This window comes from Coccomyxa subellipsoidea, assembly GCF_000258705.1.
Source record: "Coccomyxa subellipsoidea C-169, whole genome shotgun sequence".
In the NCBI taxonomy this organism is placed as follows: domain Eukaryota; kingdom Viridiplantae; phylum Chlorophyta; class Trebouxiophyceae; family Coccomyxaceae; genus Coccomyxa; species Coccomyxa subellipsoidea.
The window spans coordinates 1,872,834-1,890,600 of record NW_005178038.1 but is presented as its reverse complement, the minus strand read 5'-3'; the positions used below and the strand labels follow the sequence as shown (position 1 = coordinate 1,890,600).

The 17,767-nt window shown below is 51.8% G+C and overlaps 4 protein-coding genes across 4 annotated transcripts; 2 read left to right on the top strand and 2 right to left on the bottom strand.

Annotated features, from left to right (window-relative positions):
• Positions 1–3,548: 3,548 nt before the first annotated feature.
• On the top strand, positions 3,549–5,690 carry COCSUDRAFT_23002 (pyridoxal phosphate-depend; the record flags this gene model as incomplete). Its single annotated transcript, XM_005649242.1, has 9 exons — positions 3,549–3,591; positions 3,725–3,825; positions 3,969–4,103; positions 4,195–4,307; positions 4,448–4,565; positions 4,743–4,940; positions 5,023–5,178; positions 5,294–5,396; positions 5,533–5,690. Coding segments are annotated over exons 1-9 (1,119 nt in total), but the record flags the coding sequence as incomplete, so codon positions are not given.
• Positions 5,691–6,572: 882 nt separating this feature from the next.
• Positions 6,573–11,748, bottom strand: COCSUDRAFT_14361 (aminopeptidase N; the record flags this gene model as incomplete). The annotated part of the gene is made up of 17 exons (XM_005649241.1): positions 6,573–6,735; positions 6,946–6,962; positions 7,165–7,344; positions 7,488–7,573; positions 7,703–7,844; positions 7,947–8,058; positions 8,238–8,413; positions 8,579–8,713; positions 8,843–8,971; positions 9,044–9,287; positions 9,407–9,516; positions 9,631–9,852; positions 10,248–10,507; positions 10,662–10,873; positions 11,016–11,224; positions 11,364–11,494; positions 11,604–11,748. Coding segments are annotated over 17 exons (2,673 nt in total), but the record flags the coding sequence as incomplete, so codon positions are not given.
• A 1,129-nt stretch (positions 11,749–12,877) lies between these two features.
• Positions 12,878–14,336, bottom strand: COCSUDRAFT_53060 (photosystem I reaction centre subunit VI). Its single transcript, XM_005649240.1, has 4 exons — positions 14,238–14,336; positions 14,064–14,121; positions 13,648–13,789; positions 12,878–13,480 (listed from the first exon to the last, which is right to left on the bottom strand). The coding sequence occupies exons 1-4, from the start codon at positions 14,324–14,326 to the stop codon at positions 13,368–13,370; spliced, it is 402 nt and encodes a 133-aa protein (XP_005649297.1). The 5' UTR covers positions 14,327–14,336; the 3' UTR covers positions 12,878–13,367.
• Positions 14,337–16,711: 2,375 nt separating this feature from the next.
• Positions 16,712–17,400, top strand: COCSUDRAFT_83664 (hypothetical protein; the record flags this gene model as incomplete). The annotated part of the gene is made up of 3 exons (XM_005649458.1): positions 16,712–16,774; positions 16,963–17,193; positions 17,278–17,400. 3 exons carry the CDS (start codon positions 16,712–16,714, stop codon positions 17,398–17,400), a joined length of 417 nt encoding a protein of 138 aa, XP_005649515.1.
• Between the last annotated feature and the right edge of the window lie 367 nt (positions 17,401–17,767).

Genomic DNA, 17,767 nt, shown 5'->3' with positions numbered 1-17,767 from the left:
GCTCACGTCGCGGGGCATGTCTATATATTGAGCCATAATGCACATAAATAAATACTTCTCTTGCTGAATGATTGCAGCTACTCATTTTGAAGCTCCACATCTCCAAGAGCTGGGCAGTCATGTGCCCCCTGCACGTGCCCACAGCACGTTCTAATTATAGACCAAGCTCCATCCCGTGAGGTGCCATCGCCGGACACACGCTCGTGGAAGGTACAAAAAATGGTTGGGTAACACGAAGGGTTCGATAGCCTACCGACAGGACTCTCTCTGTGGATCAAAGCTGCGGCTGCAAATGACAGCAGCTAACGAACCAGTTTCGGTGGCCATCATAGGAGGCGGAGTCTGCGGCGTGCTCGCTGCCCAACGCTGTGTCAAGGAGAACCTTTCGTATGTCATTTATGAGCGTTGTACCGACTTCGGTGGAAACTGGTTCGTGCGTGCGAATTCCTACAGCCACTTACAGGTGCAGCCCTTGTAGAAACCTTGGAGCGGAAGCCGCGATCTTGCCGAAACTATAGTTGCCACAGGACGATTAGGGATGTCTTGATTTCCAGAATTACACTGGCGATCCTTATTACAGCGCTGATTTGCTTGACCTTCGATTCTTCAGAACCTCAGCAAAGAGGTCCTTGGTGTGAGCAGGCCTATGCAGCATTGTATCAATGGCATCCAATATACTCATTGGACAAAGGGCCATTCACCAAGGTGCCTGGCACAAAAGTGCTCGAGACCCTGCGTAAATTTGCCAAAGATCATGGACTTGAGCAGCACACTCACTTCCATACTGAGGTCACGACAATCAAGCGAGTAAACAAGGAGAGGTGCGCCTGCTCTTCTAAGCTGTTTTCTTCAGCTGGGGCAGCGGCGACCATTTTAGCTGAATTCAAATGGCTGATCATTCTAAAAGCACCCATGTACTGGTGTTTGTGCAGCTTCTTAGTGTCTTTCACGGATTTGAAGACAGGAAAAGCCAGCACAATTACAGCAGCTTCCATCTTTGTCGCCTCTGGAATCCTAGGTACTTGCTTGACCGCCTCACGGCAAACTACATTTGTCACATGGCACTTCGGTGCAGTTTCATTTGTCCTAACAGATCTGCCATGCATCATGGATGGTCGACATCTGCTAAGGAGTGGAATATCTCCCAGGTCAACAGCAATCTCCTGAGGATCGCCTTGTCCCAAGCCTTAGGACATTTTCAGGCAAGATTACATACGCTGGCCGCCATCAAGGAGTGGAGTGCATACTGGCTCAGCCATCTGAAGCAACCAACAAAGTGTGTGGAGCTGTTATACTGAGAGCTTGGCTGAGAAGACAATGCGAAGGAAATGTGTTCAATGTGCATTATGTGGGGCCATCCTCAGGCCAATCCGAGTTGCTCTCCGTGCTGAAAATGTTGATGAGCACGAGGACAGGGCGACAGTAAGTTGAAGTGCCATTGCAGGATGTTGTCATTCTGGGCACGGGTGCCTTTGCTTTGGAGGCCATGGAGGCTGCGCACAGGGCTGGTGCAAAATCCATCACACTGCTGACGCGGCCACGCGACAGGTGTCCTTCTATTCAAGAGTTTGCTGGACTCAGAAATTTTATTTATGGGACAGCTTGAAGTCATTGAGAGGTTAGCTGCGTCCAGAGGAACGTAGAGTGAATAGCTTGGTTCAATGCAGGTGGATAATGCCCTATTCACAGCAGTTTAAGTTTGTTTTCCTGGCCACCAATCCCTTCATGCCTCGCTGGCTGGCCTGCTGGCAGATCAACAGCTGGATGAAAAGCCTGTACAGAAAGTGCGGCATATCATTCTTGGGCCCTGCTGAGGGCTCGGACTTCAATTTCACTGGGCAGTGCAATGACGCCTTCTTTCAGTTAGCCTTGCAGGTAAAGTATTACAAACCTCGTTTCTATCATGGTTCTCCTTAGCAGTGATCCTCGTGCTCCAGCGCTGGATTGAAGGCGGAGCTGGCTGGTTCCGTGAATATGCATGTGATCAGGGAGTGCCACTTTCCTTACAGGGAAAAGTGGCGTACAAGGTGGACAAGATCAAAGCAGCAAATGACAGGAAGTTGACCTTGGAAAGCGGGGCTGTGCTGCCAGCAGATGTCATCGTCAATGCACGTGAGAAACCTTTCCTCTGCTCTTGCTGCCTGTTTAGATGTGCACAGAGCACACGCTATTGCTCACAAAGATATCCAAATATTAGAAATCCCCAAGATAATATAACAAGTCAATCATGTGTTCATGGAGCAGAGGGCTGTGAGGTGATGTGGCAGGCGCCATACTTGAAGGAGCTGGGCCTTGGTAGGTTGCCCACCTTGGTCACTGAAATCAAAGAAGCATTCTTGCCCTGTCACAGCACGGTGCTGAGGCTCCATGGGCACCTGCAGTCGAGCCAATAAGATGTGTTGTTGGGATTCTGCATGCAGATTTCAAGAAGGATCTGCACAACTTTGCCTTCCTCGGCAAAACTGCGCGCATTGGCACTGCCAGTGATTGGGTGTGGTATAACGTGCCACACGGGCCCCAGAAGCAGATCGAGAGCTTCTTCCAGGGGCAGCGGTGCATCCAGAATGGCAAGGAACAGGTGGGAGTTGTATACAAAAGATGAAACTCCATCCCAAAACTTGAATGTCGTCAGAATAGGGACACTTGCACATGACAACTATATTTGAAACATCCTGCAACAGGAGTTTGAGGCTGCTCTGCAACCTACACCATTCAGTGGATGCAAGGGAGAGAGTCTTGTGGCGTCCAACCCATCTGGTCTGCAGGCATGTCATAAGAACTGGCTCTTGAAAATTTATCTGTGCATCCAGTACTTGTGTCAGTAGGAAAGGGTACTCCCCTCATGCACAGAAACTGCAAGACAACAATGCATCTCTTGAAAGCGGCACTTGACCTCTTGCAATCAATTTTTGCAGGCTCGTGCTGAGAGCTTCAGGAGGTCAGTAACTGCAGGCCGCTCGCCATTGGGCAAGCTGGCCGCAATTGTGACATATGAGATCCAGGAGATTGGGACATGGCTGCTGTGCGGCCTGATGTATGGCATTGAAGCAGTCAGGCTAGGTAACTGGTTGAGCCACCCGCAGTCAGTTACAACAATTGTAGTGAGCCAGAAAGGCCAGCAGTAAAGTGGGGCATGAGCAAAGCAGACAGTATCCATAGCTGCCCACTTAAAATCAGAAGACCACTCCACGGACAGGCCTTTCAAGGCATTCTAGAAGGCATTCAAGGCAAATTTGATCTCAGTCAATAACAACATGCAGTGTTGTATGCCATGCAAAGCATCAAAGATAATCATTTGTGCTCCGAGAGCATTCTAACAATGCCTGCAACTGCTTCAGAAACTCACCAAGATCTATATGGCTGTGTGTGGATGTGTGAAGCGATCAGGATGTAAGACAGATCTGCACCAAGTGTCAAGAAGAATGTCAAATCTAGAGAAAGAGGTGGCATGCATGCCAGCACGTGGATGAGTCATACCATTGTTCCAGCCCTCGTAAGAAAACCAACGGGAAGTTCACTTTCCCACACAACTAATTCTTGTCTGGAAAGTTTTGATGCGCAACGCGACAAGCTGCTGTCGTCACAGGTCAGGTATAGCCAATATTCTACAGACGGAAGCCGTGAGATCTGGGGATTACTTCTCCTTCTGGACACCAATTTCGATGAGAAGCTAGCTAGCGGAAGTCTCAAACTTTGATTACTTTGCATATTTTGGCCCCTACAGGCTTGCAGGCATTGCGAGCCTCCTCTCAGGCGCAAATGGGGCCCCATCTCCATGTGCGCCAGAAATACTCACCACCTGCGTGGGCCCCTGCATGGCTGAAGGTTCGTCATCTGCAAAATTTACCAGTTCTAGAAAGGATGCAAACCTGGTGATCCTTTCGTGAAGAATGAAACCATTTACATTGTCCAGAAGTGTCCCAGCACAAGGAAGCTGTTCCATGCATGATGAGCACCATGATCTGCAGGCCCCTGAGGAGCGATTTATGATGGCGCTCCTGCCAACACCCGTCCATGAATGGCACCCCCCTGATGTGCCTGAAGGAGTGCAGATCTGGATCAAGAGGGATGATCTCAGCGGCTCACAGTTGAGCGGCAACAAGGTAGCGTCCATGTAACTGAAGCAGCGCTTTACGAGATGCAAAAGACTGGCTAGTACACTATGTCAAGTTTTTAACTGAGGTTTCCGAGCAGGTCAGAAAGTTGGAGTTTCTGGTGGCCGACGCATTGGAGCAGAAGGCTGACACGCTTGTAACTATTGGTGGCATCCAGTCCAACCACTGCCGGGCCACGGCAGTCGCAGCAAGGTGCCATTACTGGAGAACAACCCCTTAAAGCCACCAGCCCGCTCTATGCAACCTTGTATGCCACCCGCATGTCGTGCATGGAAGCTTCCCTCGTCTTGAGCCTTCACAGGACATGTCTCAGTCCCTGTATTTGTGCTCAGGTATGCAGGGCTCGACTGCCATCTCGTCCTGCGCAACAGCCGGCATGCGGCCGAGCAGGACCCGGGGCTGGTCGGGAACTTACTGGTAGATCGCATGGTTGGCGCCCATATCCACCAGGTACCTTTATCCTTCATTAGCATCCCCAATGGCATTATTTCTTAAGATATGTTGTGGTTCCTGGCTTTATTAACGGTAAAAATGTTTGCAATGCATTACAAGCTGACCGGGCGCGTTTGGAATCAACTGCTTGCAAGCACCAGTCCCCTGGTTGTCAGAAGATAAATTGATGTGCAGGTCACAAAGGAGGAGTATGGCAAGGTTGGTGGAACCAGGCTGGTCCATCACCTGAGGGACTTGTTGCAGTCGCAAGGGAAGCGGCCGTATGTGGTGCCACTGGGCGGCAGCAATGCATTGGGCAGCTGGGGCTACCTGCAGGCTGCCCAGGAAATGCTGGAGCGGTTTGGCAAGGGCGCCATCACTGACATAGTCATGGTGGGTCTACCTTTTCATTCACATGCTGGACTGCTGCAGAAATAATGGTTGTGGAGCGGCTGAGTGAGGAAGCCGCCTGCAGGCATGTGGCAGCGGAGGGACGACAGCGGGGATTGCTCTGGGGAATCACCTCAGCGGATTTGGGGCGCGCGTGCATGCCTATGGGGTGTGTGACGACGAGGAGTATTTTTACAATTTCATTGATGGAATATTTGCCGATCTCGGCGCCACGCCCGACGTCTTAGGTAAGTGGCTTGAGGACTTGCGACTTTGAACCTGCAAGTGATGCTTCAGGACTTTGTCATTTTCTCTTTGTCATTCATTCGACGTGGCACCTCTTTCTGGCAGGCAAGACATCACGGGACCTCCTCATTGCGCATCAGGCTAAAGGTGCTGGATATGCAATCAGTAGACCAGAGGAGCTGCAGTCCATTCTGGCAGTCTCTCATGCTACAGGTCAGCCTCAATCCCAGCCAGAAATCTTGGCAATCACTGCGCACCACAAATGTGGACTTGTGCTTTAAGGCCAATGCTTTTACTGCCCTGAATGTCAGCCGGCGCTCGAATCTGCTAATGTTTGCGCTGTGGGCAGGTATTGTCATGGATTCAGTATATTCTGGGAAGGCATTTCACGCATTCCAAAAGGACATGCAGACAAACCCTGCCGAATGGAAAGGGCGGAAAGTATTGTTTCTGCATACTGGAGGCCTCCTTGGTATGTACAGTGAGGCCGCAGAGCTGCAGACTTTGCTGGAGAAGCAAGGCAGGGCGCATCGTCTGGATGTGAAGGCCGTTCCTTTGTGAGTATCTGAGCGTGCCATCTCGCTGCACCACAGTGTAGCTATTATTATTATTATTATTACACGTTTTCCAGTCCTCAAGGACTAGGTACGTCAAGCAACACCTGAATTATTGCTCTCCAGTCTTCTCGGTTCTTGCACTTCCTCCACCAGTCATATGGATGCCCAATAGCATCAAGGTCATCTCTCACATAATCATTCCAGCTCTTCAATGGTCTGCCTCTAGCCCCAGTGCCTGACATTGTACTGAACATCATCTGCAATGGTATCCTAGTGGGATTCATTCTAGCCACATGTCCCAACCATCGAAGGCGTCTATATCTGAGCAAGTCTGATATCTGAGGCATCTTGCACCTTGCACGAATCTCCATATTTGGAATCTTATCTAACATACTGATACCGCAGAGGCTTCTCAAGTGTAGCTATAGTGATTGCCAAAACGATGTGTGGGCTCGAGCATGCGGGGTCCTCTTGGATTTATTGCTCTGTACAAGTAAGAATGCACCGAGATTGGAAAGACTGCTGCCTTCCACACTGTGCAGTGATATGTTACAATAGCTTTGAACTTTTTACCAACCAACGCAAGGTTGCAGTTCTGTTGCACCGGTTTCTCTCAGCTCAAGAATATGAGGAATTTCAGGACATGAACGTCTGTGCTCCTATGACAATGTCAATTCCCTCATAAATGACTCATTCGGAATCTGGGCAAATCAAGTCTTAATGAACAGTAATGCCACTGTGCCAACTTGCCGCCATGTTCCTGGTGGTCAAGGGATGCTAATTGTAAGCTATAAATTGAATTTCTACAGCGGAGCCGTTATGGCAACTTGTTTCAGCCCTCCAGGCTCTTCGAGACGATCTCAAAGACATTCTCTGACAGGCCATTCTCCGCATTGATCTTGGCCAGCTGCTCCTTCATCATGTGCTGGCGCTCCACATCGTAGTCCTTCCAGGCGGTGAATGCACTGCTGGACACCATGCGCGATGCAACTTGCCTGCAGCAACACTCGTTCAACGCTCAGCACTCAACAATGATGATCTTGCATCACCAACATAATGGGCAGAAGCTCAGGAGCAGAACTGAGTGAACTGCAAGACATTGCCCGCACAATTGTCACTCAAGACCAACATGCCAAATCCAAGCCAGGCATATGAAGCTTTGTCAACCCAGTCCCAACCCATTGTACGGCTAGAGAGAAGTGCACCTGTTGATCTTGTCGACCTGCAGAAAGCAACACAAGTATAAGTCAGAACCTCATGTGGGAATCTTGTGGCACAGATTGGTTATACAACAGGATTGCCAGGCTGCACCACCAGGCTGCACAGGAGATCACAAGAAACCTGTCAATTGGCAACAGAACAAAGCCACCTCTAGGTAAAACCCCAAAAAAGCCAAATGCATGAGTACCGGGGAAGCCTGTCACCTTGAGGATGGAGTCTGCAATGAAGTTGTAGCCGGAGCCGTCAGCGGCATGGAAGTTGACGGGGGAGCGCAGGAAGGCCAGGAAGAGGGAGTAGCAGGCGTTGGGGTTGGTGATGGAGAATGCCGGGTGAGTCACCAGCTTCTCCACATTTTTCAGATTGCCCTCCAAGTTGGAGCCCGCCTGCACATGAACCCGCATGAGCACACTGCAGCCAAAGATTTCTGAAGACTTCCACGTCACGAATGTCCACACAGCGTGAAAACATCATGAATAATCTTGCATGCATTTGATGTGCCTTTCAGACCATGTGCGAATGTCTCTACCTGCAGGGCGATCCACTTGAGCATGACCAAGCCATCGTCCTTCCACTGCTCATAGAACTCAGCCAACGCTGTCTCCCTCTCTTGGCCTGCAGAGCGCACTCATGTCAGCCCTCATGCTCAGCACTGCTGTCAATTTCTTGACGAAGCAAAGCACAACAGAACGGCACATGCACCTTATGCAGGACAATTGCAGCCAAGCAGCGGACAGCACTCACTCTCGCTGTCAACCAGGCAGGCGAGGGCGGAGATCTGATCGGTCATGTTGGTGGCGCTGCGCGTGCGCTGCAGCAGGTCTGCCGTGACGCTGGGGTCCTTCAGGGTGCTCAGGTAGGACAGCGCCTTGTTCTTGATGGCACGCTGCGCCGCCTGTACCACACTCACAGCATAAATAAACGCTCTCTGCAGGCATCAGTGCAGATCTGCGGGCATGCTCAGGGCTTTTGGATGATGGAGCATTACCTGTGCTGAGTCGCCGGGAGTGTAGGATGCTCCGGGCGCGCTCTCGTTCCGCTTGATGGCCGCCTCCAGCTCGGGCCTCAAGCGCGCTGCCAGCTCCCAAGCCACATATTGCCTGGGCAATGGACACCAGAAGCAGTCACTATACAGTCCACCAAGTTGCCTAGACTGTCGCAACAATTAAGCAGAATTTCTGACTCCAGAAGCAGGAGTGTGACCCCAGCGAAAGGGCCTTGCAGTGACGGCAAAACAAAACCCCGACCCGGAGGCTTTCATTACGCATGAAGTATGCACCTGACGTTGTGCAGGAGGACTGGGTCGATGTTGGGGATGGTCCCAATGAGCTCCGCTGCAGCAGGCAGGCTGATGGCGGCAGCCACAAAGGCGCCGTCCAGCCCCGCATCGCTCAGTACCGCGCCGATGGCCGCCACCACCTTTTCTGGCACACCGCCAGCCGCCGACAGGCTTTCCTCCAGCTTCGATTCCTATACACAACAAATGCTTCAGCAGGCAAATGATCTGCGGTTGCACCTGAACATTAAAGTGTTTCTTTGTCCAAACAGCATGGCATGAGATCTGCAAAAACATACTTTGCATAAAAACAGGATGTTGAGGATGCATGGGTGCATGGGTACCTTGGAGGCAGAGCCTGCAGAGTAGAGGGAGGAGAGGAGGCCTCTGAGCAGGCGCTGCCCAGCCTCCCAGCGGCAGAAGGAGTCCTTGTCATGGGCCAGCAGGAACACAAGCTCATCCTCTGTCTGCCCCTCCACCTGCATCAACGTAACATTCCCCATCTCAGGGTCCTTGAAGGCAACGCACATGTCTGCAAAGCACACAGAAAAGCAGCTTTACGAAGAGTGAAATTATAGCTGCCCATGAGCACGTCAGCAGATCCGCACCTCCAGCTTGACAGGGGCGCTGAAATCGCGCAGCAGGGAGGGGACGGGGTTCTCTGAGACCTCGGTAAACACAAACTCCTGCTCCTTCTCTGTCAGCAGCAGCACCTTTGTCGTCTCAGGCTCGCCTGACTCCCCCTGGTCAGCCACACCCCACCAATCAGTAATCCATCGACAGACCCACTGCAATGGACATGCCTTCACACAGGTAGATCTGTTTTCAAGAGCAAAGCAAAAAAGGTAAGATGTGGTGCACACCTTGAGAGTGAGGGGCAGCTCTGTCCCGTCCTGGCCCAGCAGGCCCACTGCCACAGGAATAGGCACGGGGCCCTTGTCGCTTTGGCCTGGGCTTGGGGGAGTGTTCTGGGAAGCCTTCACAGTGTATGTCCTGTTGGCCGCGTTGTACGATGCCGCAATCTTGACATGCGGCGTGCCCGCCTGTGCATACCTGACCCACAAAAATCAACCTTGCATCAGCACCTCTCTGCCGTCCGACACTTCTAAAGGGCCTGCAGAAGCAAGCAGCCTGCAAAGTCAAAAAGAAGCGAAGGCAGGGCAGATGCGCACCATGCAGCAAAGGCGCTGAGGTCCTGGCCATTCGCATCTGCCATGGCGTTGCGGAAGTCGTCACATGTCACAGCCTGCCCGTCGTGCCTCTTAAAATACAAGTCCATGCCCTTCCTGTGCACAAAACACGAGCAAATGAGATAAAAATGTGACATCAATTTGAGGGGAAGACACCCATGCATCTGATGGCAACAAAAGGAGGAGCACAGGAGGAAGAGTAGCACAGACCTGAAGCCGTCCTTGCCGAGCAAGGTCTGGTACAGCCTGACAATTTCGGCGCCCTTCTCATACACAGTGAGTGTGTAGAAATTGTCCATCTTGATGTAGGAGTCTGGCCGGATGGGGTGCGCCATAGACCCCGCATCCTCCACAAACTGCGCCGTGCGCAGCCGCGACACATCCTCGATGCGCTTCACCGGCCTCGAGTTGAGGTCTGCGCTGAACTCCTGCAAGGCCACACCAGACAAGCTCATGGCAAATGAAGATGCTGCCTTGCTGCATGCACGGCTGTGGCCCTTCAGACAGCTCACGTTGCAAATGTTACCTCAGGGACCTAGAACGCAGATGAGTCATATATCCTGTGGCATGTCATCAAGTCCGAGATGCAATTGCCATACCTGGCCCGGTATTGGGATACCCAGCAACATGCAAATGTTGCAAGCAAGACATTGGCTGCTAATCCTTTTACTCAGGACAGTGCATTGCGGATACCAGCAACATGTGAGTGCTGCAAGACTTGGGGTAATCAGCAATGGCGCAGGGCGGTGCATTGCAGATACCAGCAACAAATCAGTGTTGCAAGACATGGGCTAATAAGCAATGCGATGGTTGCAGCGCGCACCTGGTCGCGGAAGACGGTGAGGCCCTCCTTGAGGGTGAGCTGGAACCAATCGCGGCAGGTGACGCGGTTGCCGGTCCAGTTGTGGAAGTACTCGTGGCCCACCACACCCTCCACGCGCGAGTAGTCCATGTCCGTCGACGTGGCCGGCGACGCAATGACCAGGCGGCTGTTGAAGATGTTGAGCGACTTGTTCTCCATCGCGCCCATATTGAAGTCGTCCACCGCCACTATGTTGAACAGGTCCAGATCGTACTCCAGGCCTGGACAGCAGCGCGACTATCTCAGCCTCCAATAAGCATGCAGAGACGATCATAAGTTTTATCTGCTGCCCTTTCCATGTGGCATTGACGCGGACGGCGCAGGCATGCATAAGCTATTTCAGAGGGATGAAAGAAGATAACACGAGGGGTGTACCGAAGGTGTCCTCGTCCCACTTCATGGCGCGCTTGAGACTTTCAATGGCCCAGGCGACGCGGTCGATGTCCTTGGCGCGCGTGTAGATGCGCAACGTGACGGTGCGGCCCGACATGGTCTGGTACGTGTCCTCCCTGACTGCCAGGTCGCCCGCCACCAGGGCAAACAGGTAGCAGGGCTTCACGAACGGATCCTCCCAGACTGCAAAGTGCCTGCATTGTTGCAAAGAGCAGACATGAAGTCCCACTGCGCATGTGTGGGACAGCGCAGTGAAGGCACCAATAATCTCTTTTGAATGCACTCACAAGATGTGTAAATGCCCATTCAGTTGCCTGCCACTGTGCAAGCAATTACCTGCCACCCTCAAGAGAGCCCTGCTCCAGAAGGTTGCCATTCGACAGAAGCACAGGGTAGCTCTTGGCATCTGCTTCAATGCGAGTGGTGTACTTCGCCATCACATCTGGCCGATCTAGGAAATAAGAGATCCCACGGAAGCCCTCAGCCTCACACTGAGTGCAGAAATTGCCGCCGCTTTTGTACAAGCCTTCAAGAGAGGTGTTCTCCTGTAGTCAGCGCCAGCAGCTCAGATTGTGAGACTTGATTGCAGTGCTCTTAAGTGAACAAATTGGGAGTGCTCAAAAAATCTCAGGACGCAGATGTGCTGGCGATCTATAAGAAGCTTGCCTGTGGCTTGATGTCCACTTCAATTTCAACTTCGAATTCTCCCTTTGGCAGCTTGGACAGAGTCAACTTCTTCTCTGCAATTTCATACTCAGAGGGCTGCAACTCCTTGCCAGCCACCTTGACAGCAACTAGTTTGATGTCCTTCCGGCCTGCAACCAACATTTGACTGTTACATCCAGGCACAGCATGAGTTCACAGCCTCTTTCAAATCCTGGCGGAGCAGAGCAGGTCCAAATGCTTCCAGAGAGAGATCATCACCATCTAGCTCAAGACTCGGAGGAGCTGCCGCGCTGCCATAGTTGGGCAGCATACTGAGCCGTGATGTTACACGGGTGCTGTCTTCATTTAGGTTAAAGTCCAGATGTACGTGCTTTATCAGATAGGGCGTCGGTCTATAGTCCTGTCCACAAAGCCAGCCAACGATGAGTTGAGCAGTTTTACTATGCTGCCAGGGACATTGATAGCCTCATCGCAAGGCAGCATAAGTCAACGAAGTAATAACATCAATGATATTGCAGTGCACAGAATGAACAGTCACAACAGGATCGCAGAATGGCTTGTCAAGACCAAATTCTCAGCAACGTCCAGATCACACTCACCTTGCGGTAAATTGATTGAGGCGCTGCCATTTGCTCCTCTTTCTCGACCACAGGAGCAGATACAACTGCTGATGCTTGAATGAAACGCCTGAAGGCCGGCTGTGATCTGTTCTTTAACCTCCTTCCAAGATTACCTGAGAAACAGTCAAGCAGGGTTGCAAAGTCGGTCTAAAACATTCTGCACTGGTCGTCAGAAAGTCTGTTGTATATTTCAGTGAATCTTAGCGCTTCTATAAGCGCGAAGAAAGCATCATGATATGCAGGACAACGATCTCAAGACGCACCGGATCGGCAGGTGTGCTGCTGCGCAAACCAGGTCAGAGGACGCTGAAACAGTAATGGAGATCGATAGGCTACGCCTTTAAGTGCAACTTTCAATACTGATTGCATGTTTCCTGTCCAAAGCATCACTTTCAGAAACCCATTTACCATGAAGTGAGTCAACCAGGATGAGCAAGAAAGGGGGGCCCCGATGCCAGTGGCGTGGCACTTGCCAGAGCACATGCTGCCTCTCCTTCCACGAAACGGAAATGGGAAGCATGAAGATCCCACGTGCTAGGCAGTATCCATTGTATTCAGGGTTCATGCAGAAAGAGTACCATCAATTATTCCCATGCACATGCATATGCCAGTCATGACTGCAGCGGTAGTTGGCGCCATATGGGGATGCCTTCCCACCACAGGGGATGCATGCATCATGATGTTGCAGTTGCCACTGATCATCTTCTGCCGCACAGCCGCTTCTGCCAGGCCTGCAGCTAGCTGTAAAGCTTCATCGGGCTTTGAAGAATTCTGGGCCCCAACTTGGCTTGAAGCTGGGTGTACACCCACATGTGCATCAGTAGTGCTACCAAATCGAAAGCATTTGCCGATTGGACTGCAATGCCAAACAGGCACCTAAGTGCAATTCAGACATCTTGGCTCACAAATTGAAGTTTGGAATTCTTTCAAGGTCCAGGGGTTTTGACGTGAAGGGAAACTGCCATGTGACCCCTGAAGCAATTTGGGTGCGGTGCAGGAGTTTGGTGACTCAGGGCATCTGGTGCACAGCGGCGTGGTGGCCTCTGCAGATCACCACTGGTAGAAGGTTGGAACATTGGCAGGCCAAGCACACGCTCACAATCCAATTGCAGCAGTACACATTCTGCGTGCCAAACTGAGCATAGAGCAGTGTGTCATGACCATAAACCATGTGCCACGGATACAATAGTTTGCAATTGTCTTCTCTTACTGCTGCAATAGCAGCTGTACCAACAGGCCATTTGCAATGGCAGTGCAAAATACTCTCTCACCTATGCCCATACAATACCCTCGAGGCGTATTTTGTGATGCACGGTACAGACAAGTGGACGCATGTGTGATCAGATGCGGTCATCAGATATCCCCTCGAAAGGGACGTAGACTTGGACTGTACGGCAACCTTTCAGATCTTGCCGCGCGGCCCCTTCTCTCCGCCCTTCTTGGGACCCTGCTGGATGGGCAGGGCAACATCCTTGGATCCCTTGGCGCCCCACAGCAGAAGAGAGCCAGCGCCCCCTGCAAGCGCACATTTTTGCCGTCAGATGAAGACAGACAACAACATTTATGGAGTGCCCGTCGTGCCGAGTCCTTCAGCACACGCCAACACTTCTGGCAGTCATGAGGAAGCTGATGTCAACATAGTCGAGAATTCTCTAGAACTTATACTCCGGGCCGTTGCGCACCAACAAAGGTGAAGGCTAGGAGAGACTCGCGGCGAGTCAGCGGCGCGGCAGCGCGGTTGAAAAACTCGGCCTGCAGAGATGGGTACCTCTTCTCATCTTCCTGACCGTACAGCTCCCAGGATCCGGTGGTGTCCTCCAAGTCCTGTATATCACAGTTTGGCATCGACTGATGTTGGCTTTGCAAATTTGGAACACAGGCAAATGCTCCCTCTGTAGCCCAACCCCTCCAATTTGTCCCTTTCTTGATCCAGTGAAGCTCTGCAAGGAGTGATCTATCCCACATCAGGATCCCTGCACCTGAAAGAGTGCTGGCAATTCTGTGCAAACACCTCCACAGAAAATGTGGCAGCTGTACATCTGTTCTGATTGACCAATCATCCTTTTGATTGAAACACAGACTTGAAGGAACTACTCACGTCCAGGTCAAAGTACTCGCTGTCGCTCCCATACTTTGCCTGCACGGGTGTCGCCAGCCTGTGCCACAAAGCATCACACGCTCACGACAAGTCTTGGATTTCCAAAACCAGAGACAGGCAGAGATTGGGTGGTGTATTCAAGAGATGACTGTCGAGGAGCATGGCTTTGTGCACCTGTTCGAGGTACGCCTGGCCTGTGCACGGGCGACCGGTCGCCGCACTGGGCTGCCCACCAGGAATGTGTTCGCCCTGAGGGTGGTCATGGAGAGTGCCATTGCTGCGTACGTGACTGGGAGGGCAAGGAGAATGCTGAATTTCGAGTTCCGCAAACCTCATCCTGAATAGATTTCATTCTTCAATTCCTCCATATATTTCCCCGGTTATATTAAATTTACCCTATGAAGTCGCTTGCTTTGTCTCGATCGTGGTGCTCAAATGCAGAACACAAGAGAAGAAGACATTGACAATACGTTGACTAAAATTGGATCAGTTCAAAAGGTCATGTTTCCAATCTGATTTGAATATCTGTGGATTTAGTGTCATGACGCATCACGTACCGCACAGATCAAGAGGTGACTTGAGTCAGTATTTTCCGGACAGAAGGCGGCTACATCCTTAATGTAATAGAGGAAATGGCAACACAAAAGGTTTGCACAGGCATCATACCCAGGATAGTGCCGATCGCATCCTACTCCCTTTCTTGGACTTTGCAGTCTCGAACAGTATCTGCTTGAATAGATTTACTTATGTGCTGCACATACTGCAGGATGGAGAAAACACTGTGGAACCTGATGAGTTCAGCATGCCATCCCTTGGAGCCCTGCAGAAACTGAAGGGAGAGCAGGCCCTGGACAAGCAGCTAGCTGGAATTTCTGTTAGTGAAGGATTCAGAGCACGGCTTGCAGATGACCTCTCATCCCAGCAATCAGGTATGGTTCAGCTGCTTGCTGTTGCCCACCCACATGTAGAAGATGATAAGTCCTGTTGTTGATCATTGTTTGACAAGTTGTGTGGATGCAGAGACATCTGTCATTCCAGAACATGGAAGGCAGGCGCAGCAGGGGAGCAGAAGCCTGGATGATGAAACGGCGAACCCATTGGAAGGCCAGCGCTCGCTTGAGCGAGGCCCTGTTGAGCATGGGATTTACCACAATGGATGGGATTCCCGGTTGCCCACCAGCACAATGGGGAGCAACGTGTTGGAACCTGAAGCACAGCGACACAGCGTTGGCATGGCAACATCCGGCACTTCCTCAGGCCCTGATGCTCGCTTGGTAAAGCTGTGTCCTGCTCTTCTTCTGCCTACACAAGCAGATCTCCATAGGAGTGGGCACTGATTCGGTCGCACCAACCATGGTGCAAGACAGCCAAGCCAAACTAAGAGTGAGGGGTGTCTTGCAGGAGCCCCATCAACGCCGGAGGCGAAAGTTGGGTGTGGGCACTAGTCCGTACTTCAGACATGGCGATGTGCTTTACCCAGTCGTGTATGTGGCTGCCGTGGGGACCCTGTGTTCGCTCCACATACTGCCACCATGGCTGATCATCCTGCTGCTGATCCCTCTCTATGTGGGAGGCGTCAAATTGGTCATTGTAAGGGGTACGATATCCAGTTCCTGAATTGCAAATACACAAGCACAGGAAAGGATTCAGAGTTCCCCTGCGCACTCCTCTTTCTGACGCCAGGGTTCATCTGCAGGATCGGGGATTCCATCGTCAGAGTTGGCTGCCTCGCGAATGACAGCTTGTATGGTCATCGCTCTGGAAGCCGCATCGCTGGGCAGCTTTCTGGTGTTCTGCGCGCCACTGATGCCAGATCGGCTGCCAGAGACATTAGCGTTGACCATTCTTGTAGCAGCAAGCTTCCTCCTTCATTACAGGTGAGCACCTCGGGCTTTTCCACACCTCGGGCTCCCTTCTGTGCATCATCTAGAAGTAGATTGCCCAAGTCTGACATTGAAGTTTCTTACCTGTGTTGCAGAGCAGCAACGTGCGATCCTGGGTTCTTGCCTCGTGGTGGGGAAGACCCGTCTGCATGGCTTGTATCAGAGGGGCAGGGGGAAAGTGATGGGCAGCAGCGCCTTGGCCAGGGTCTCTGCCCAACGTGCGGGATTGACAGACCGTTGCGATCCAAGCACTGCTCCATTTGTGACAGGTTGGGCACATGCTGCACTCTCAAACCTATGTGCACCAGAATTGGCACGCCTGATATTGCAGCCTTGCCTGTAAGCATTCAGGATGTTGATGCCATAATGTCCTCTTCTGTCACGAGTACCTCTGCGGATTGTGATTGAAAGTATTTATCATCTTGATGAGGAATCAAGTGTGAAGACTGAGAGTACTTGACTCCAGGTGTGTCCTGCAATTTGACCACCACTGCCCAGTCGTGTGTGCATGCGTTGGAGCAAGGAATATTCGCACCTTCCTCTCAATGGTTGCGGTGCGCCTGAGGGTCTAAGTATTGCAGAATAATTTGCGTTGAGCTTCGTGGCTATTGCTGATAAGCCTCACCTGATGTCTTCCCTTACCTTTAAAATTCTGGCATGCAGGCAATCTTCGCATCTCAGATCTTGTACCTGCGCCTCATGTGTGCCTTCTGCCAGCGTATGCTTGCTGCTGCTTGGAGCATGTCCGCTTCGGACATGAAAGGCATGCATCTGGTCTGGCAGTCCCTCCAGTTGTACCCTGGTATGGTCATCCTCGCAATGGTGCAGGTGCGCACACATGAAGACCCTGCCTGGGTGCCTTTGACCTGTCCTACGATCCTCGGTGCCGTAAGGAGCCTTTTATGACCATGCTCCAGCTTTAAAATGCTGTTGCAATTGCATGTCTGGCTTGATGTATCCATGCCTCAAGGCCAATGAGGCGCACAATTGATAAGATCAGCTTGCTTGTGGTACAGGTTCCGCTGGTGATTGGATCATTCTTCATTCTGCTCCGCGCAGCTTTTTGCATCGCGGCTAATTTGACCACCAATGAGGGCATCGTGAATGTGCGCTATGCGTACCTGCAAGGCCCCGACGGAAAGTTCTGGAATTACTTTGACCGCGGAGTTCTGTCAAACTGCCTGCAGTTCTGGTTGACGCGGACACCCAGGCCAGACTGGGCACTCATATACCAAAGAGAAGTACAGGTACAGTCAAGCTTCCAAGGTGTTTCTGTTCAATTTTGCGAGATGTTGAGGTCTGCTGACGGATATCATATTGTGTGTGGGCAGGCAAGGGTGTCGCATGTGCCGCGGTGGTCGGGGACTTATGTGATGCGCTGGCTCACAAGAAAAAAGCGCCTAGTCCAGCCAGTGCTGCCTCTCCAGCCGATGAGGGCGAGGGGCTATCCGTGATCAATCTTCGCCCCATGGCGCCGACCTCAATGTGATGACGAAGTGCATCTGTCAAAAATATCATATGTGTCGAGAATGATGTGCTCCGGCGCGCGCGGCCGGTGGCTGGGAACATTTGCCCCACAGCGCTGGCTGCCTGCGACGAGGGAGATCTGTTATGTGTGTCTGAACACTGCTTGTGCTCTTGCGCGCGTGCCCGGCTGCTGGGGCTTGTGACGTGGCGCTGGCCGCCCAAGCTAGAGGCGAATAGACTGTTTTAGAATGTGTGCTTGTCAAAGTAGTCCTTTGAGCTGTACCGCCTGCAGGATTATTGTACTGGTACTTTTGTCTGAATGCGCCATAAGGTGTGGGGATCCCCTAGGCTAAC